The following is a 1126-nucleotide window of genomic DNA, read 5'->3' on the forward strand; positions in this document are numbered from 1 at the left end:
GAGACCCCGGCTGAGCCTGCAGGGTCCTGGATGTCAGGGGGATAACCTGGTTGGGCTGTTTCCCTCCCTGACGTGGATAAACTGACAGACAAACCCCAGATGTTTTTTCAGACAGATGTCACCTGGAGTCAGGACATTTCTTGCAGTCTCTTTCATATAACTGAGAGATTTGCCCTGGAGGCCACTACTACAGCAAATAATCCACTGGTCCGGATATTAAAACGTAAAAGCACTTGGATATTCTTCCCTTATTACCCAATGCCAGATTTTTTCTTATACCTGCTTTTCTGAAGGAAACAATATGAAAAAAATTCTGAAGGAGGAAGTATTTCATGTGCTCCTTATGACAATTTTACCTCTCTGAGACATTCTTGATATTTTACACCAAGGGACTTCATAAAACCCTATTTCCAAAGCAACCCCCTGAAACTGTTTCCTGGCACAAAGACAGGGAACAGGAGCACTGGCCAGGAGCAAGTAAATCAGAGGTACCAGGGACACAAACTACAGACCTGTCACCTTGAGCTTCACTTGAGCCTCGTCGTAATGTGAGCCACGGCGAACAAAGCAGGTGTAAGTCCCTGTGTCAGATGGTCGGACATGGAAAAGCTTCAAGTCCGCACTGCCCTTGCAAAGGCCGTCCTTCCGCAGCTCAGTGCACCCTTGGTACTGAAGCATCTGCTCCCCGTACTGGTCCTGGCCCCACTTGTAGCGATGCACAAAGGGCGAGAACTGCTCCCGAAACCAGATCACCTCCGTGTCCAGTGCATCCTGCCCTGGGGAGAAGCCGCAGGGCAGCACCACGTTCTCGCCCTTGGCCACGGTGATGGGGTTGGGGGGTCCAGTGACATGGAATGGATCTGGGAGAGACCCCCGGAGGAGGAAGAGAGAAGTGTGAGTTTGCTGAGGCACCTGAGCTCGGGCACTGCAGCGGCTGCTCCGCGTGGTTCGGGTGCTGCCGGGCCGGGCCATGGCGCTGGCAGCGTCCCTGTGCCGGGGCACACGAGGGGCTGAGGGAGCTGGGACAGGGACCCTGCCCTGCAGCACGGGCAGTGGGCTGGGGCCAGGCCACTCTGGGGCCGTCCCTCTGCTTCCCTGTCCTGCACTGCCAGCAAAGCTCTTCAAA

The 1126-nt window shown here is 54.7% G+C and overlaps 1 protein-coding gene across 1 annotated transcript in view; it reads right to left on the bottom strand.

Annotated features, from left to right (window-relative positions):
* LOC114072527 (butyrophilin subfamily 2 member A1-like) overlaps positions 1-972 on the bottom strand; it is a gene marked incomplete at its 3' end in the record, with an annotated part of 8884 nt that extends 7912 nt beyond the window's left edge. Inside the window, exon 1 of the mRNA XM_027910417.1 lies at positions 520-972. Coding sequence (XP_027766218.1) covers positions 520-972 — 453 coding nt within the window. The remainder of the gene's footprint in view (positions 1-519) is intronic.
* Positions 973-1126: the final 154 nt, after the last annotated feature.

Source organism: Empidonax traillii, unplaced genomic scaffold (assembly GCF_003031625.1).
Source record: "Empidonax traillii isolate 1590-97213 ecotype Southwest subspecies unplaced genomic scaffold, ASM303162v1 scaffold3430:size13020, whole genome shotgun sequence".
Classification (NCBI taxonomy): Eukaryota; Metazoa; Chordata; class Aves; order Passeriformes; family Tyrannidae; genus Empidonax; species Empidonax traillii.